At 37.0% G+C, this 3,363-nt stretch overlaps 2 protein-coding genes across 3 annotated transcripts in view; one reads left to right on the forward strand and one right to left on the reverse strand.

The window, feature by feature from the left end:
• Nucleotides 1-3,363, reverse strand: part of LOC137645843 (uncharacterized) — a 207,904-nt gene that overhangs the window by 156,160 nt on the left and 48,381 nt on the right. The window lies entirely within an intron of this gene.
• The window catches only part of LOC137644950 (trypsin-1-like), a 34,943-nt gene that overhangs the window by 15,795 nt on the left and 15,785 nt on the right, over nucleotides 1-3,363 (forward strand). For both annotated transcript variants that reach the window (XM_068377825.1, XM_068377824.1), the window contains exon 2: nucleotides 2,654-2,777. In XM_068377825.1, coding sequence (XP_068233926.1) covers nucleotides 2,654-2,777 — 124 coding nt within the window. The remainder of the gene's footprint in view (nucleotides 1-2,653; nucleotides 2,778-3,363) is intronic.

The raw sequence follows: 3,363 nt of genomic DNA on the forward strand, positions 1-3,363 counted from the left end.
CAAAATACCTGAATTCGACAGGTATAAGTACAGAAGAATTGTCATTGACTTTTATCTTTCTTCGTGGCCAAGTGGGTTAGTCACTGTCTGTGCAAGCTTGCCGACCAGGGTTCGATTCCCGGCCGGAGCCAAGCTCTTGTCTTTGTGTAATTTCGCCTGGGGCTCTGATCCCGAGGTCGTTAAGAGAATCCAGACATTAATGTATCAAAAATATATATGGCTTATTTAAATATGGAAAACACATGAAAATGTGCAAAATTTATCATTAATTGAATGCCAAGTAACAAACTACCAATTAGCTACGATGGTGAAGATGGGTTGATATCAATTCTAAGTACAAAATACCTGAATTCGACAGGTATAAGTACAGAAGAATTGTCATTGACTTTTATCTTTCTTCGTGGCCAAGTGGGTTAGTCACTGTCTGTGCAAGCTTGCCGACCAGGGTTCGATTCCCGGCCGGAGCCAAGCTCTTGTCGTTGTGTGATTTCGCCTGGGGCTCTGATCCCGAGGTCGTTAAGAGAATCCAGACATTAATGTATCAAAAATATATATGGCTTATTTAAATATGAAAAACACGTAAAAATTTGCAAAATTTATCATATATATATATATATATATATATATATATATATATATATATATATATATATATATATATATATATATGTAAAAATAAAAGATGAAGAGAAATAATATAAAATAGTATACCCTAGAGTACCAACGAAAAGAAAACAGTAAAAAGTTGATACCAAGGATTGGAAAGTTCGCTCGTTGTCTCAATTTTCCCCGGCAATAACGATGACCAAAATGTTAGATAACGTTGAATGCACTGTACTTAAGTTACACCTTTTGGAAAAGGCACCAGAGAATTTTAAGCAGGTAATGAGGCATACCGTGATGAAGCACAAATTTTTCAGCAGAATTTTTGTGAAATTTTTATATGACATTTTCCTTTAAGGGGTCATCGCTGACTTTCTAACGTCCACCAACAAAGTTGAAAGGATCTTTTGTTTTACCCCCGTTTTTGTGTTTGTTTGTTTGTTTTTGAACAGCTTCCCTGATACAATAGAGCAATGAAACTTGTAGGGATTAACTGTTATGTTAAAAGCGGGAAATTACTAAATTTTAGAAGGTCAAAGGTCAAGGTCACGGTCAGGCAAAATTTCCAATTCATGTAATCAGACACAAGTTTGCACGTTTTTGTCATAGAGAGACTTCAAACTTGGTTCATATTATGGTGAATGAAAATCCACGACAATTAATACAAGTTAAGTTCGAAGGTTAAGGTCGAGTCGAAGGTCAAGATCGAGTCCGAGTTCAAGGTCAATCAAAAGGTCAAATTCTGGTTATCAACCAATGGCCACAATTTTAATCGTAATGAAACTTACTGGGATTTTAAACTGTCATGTAAAGAACTGGAAATTATTGAATTTAGGAAAGACAAACGTCAAGGTCACGGACGAGCAAAACGTTCATATCACGCAATCAGTTATAAGTTTGGACATCCTTGTCACAGAGATTTCAAACTTGGTTCATATTTGAGTGTATGAAAATCCACGACAATTAATACATTTTAAGGTCCAGAGTCAAGGTAAAGGTTGAGCAAACGGTCGTGAATAAAGCCGCAGCGGAGGTCTGGGCTATATTGAGCTTCCCTCTGGTTTATTATATGAACTGGATAACAGAACAGGACTCGATCTTGCAAAATTGTGTACGGCAATTTTTATATTTTAGGTGTCTCTTCCTATGTCCATTTTTCATATTACCAACGTAACAAAGAAATTCCTTGTATTTATTCAAGTCATTAATCATTCAGTGGAATTCTTTTTAAACAAGATATTGTATGCGTGTATATATATGTTTGTTTCACTCCATCATGCACGCTTGTTTGTGTACATTAACGCATCAATATGTCTTCTTAATTGCCCGGAAAGTCGTGGATTCAGGCCCGTTATGGAACCATAATAACTGGTGAAGCTTTCTGCTAACAGGTGCCCACCCACGTGCGATATTACGTAATTGCCTCAGGGGACTCGAAGATGAAACCGTCGTAAAAGAAAATTATTTATTAACCCACTTCCAACTGTAGGGAATGTCTAGTCATTGCGAGTCGTCACTCAAGGGTAACTCACTCAGCCTCTCTATGTTCTATCATTCTTTATAATAAAATTTTTTTGACTGAGATTTAATCAAATTTAAAAATCATAACTTGTGCGCGCTCTCTCTCTCTCTCTCTCTCTCTCTCTCTCTCTCTCTCTCTCTCTCTCTCTCTCTCTCTCTCTCTCTCTCTCTCTCTTTAAAAATGAGAATGGAAGAATAGGAACCGTAAAAGGCCCTTATTCCTATAAGTTGTTCCTTCTATGGGAGACCATACATAATGAATGACTAACAAAGCCTTTTAAGGCGATGGACAGACCGATGACCTTGTGCTAACTGGGACTCCTGTGGTACAGTAAAGTTAACCTAAATTCCTACTAATCTATTAACGTTTAAGACTTATTTTTAAGGCATCTAATGATAGAAAAAAAAATCTTTAAAAATACAGAATATCTTTCAATTAGATCTGTTTCTGTAAATTAAAGGGGAATCAATTCATTTTATTGAAAATTTAAATATATATATAATTAAATGAAATGTGTGTTTTTTTCAGGGGCGTAAATGCAATGGAAAGAACTGCAACGAAACACCTGTTGTTAATGACATTCTTTCAAACTGCGTAACGACGCCACTACCTTGGCTGTGCTGGATAGGCCACCCGTGCTGCAGACATAAAGGTGAGAGACAAAAGAGAAAAAACACGGATAGATAAAAGATATTGCAACTCTGAGAGAGAGAGAGAGAGAGAGAGAGAGAGAGAGAGAGAGAGAGAGAGAGAGAGAGAGGAGAGAGAGAGAGAGAGAGAGAGAGAATTTCTTAAGTTTTTCTCCCGCATGTGCAGAAATCAGGTGATGCCATACTCGGTAACTATGATTGCACAAAATCAATGAAGTCATCATTCAGTTTCACTAGTTGAAAAAAAAAATTCTCTCTCTCTCTCTCTCCTCTCTCTCTCTCTCTCTCTCTCTCTCTCTCTCTCTCTCTCTCTCTCTCTCTCTCTCTCTCTCTCATTTCCATAAATCAAAGATAATTTACATGGGAGAACTAATTATCTCGTAACCATGGCCTAACGAGTCCAAGAAAACCTCTGTCAATTCTAAAAACAAAACATGAAATGTGCTACTACAATTCTTTAGACTTACTGTACACTAAGGAAACACCCGAGGCATTCTGAGGAACCTGGAATCAAATCGAGCACATTGTACCGGTTGGTATACTACTCTACAGAATTATAGTCTTGGATTAACCACCGAGTCAAAAGAA

Source organism: Palaemon carinicauda, chromosome 8 (assembly GCF_036898095.1).
Source record: "Palaemon carinicauda isolate YSFRI2023 chromosome 8, ASM3689809v2, whole genome shotgun sequence".
Classification (NCBI taxonomy): Eukaryota; Metazoa; Arthropoda; class Malacostraca; order Decapoda; family Palaemonidae; genus Palaemon; species Palaemon carinicauda.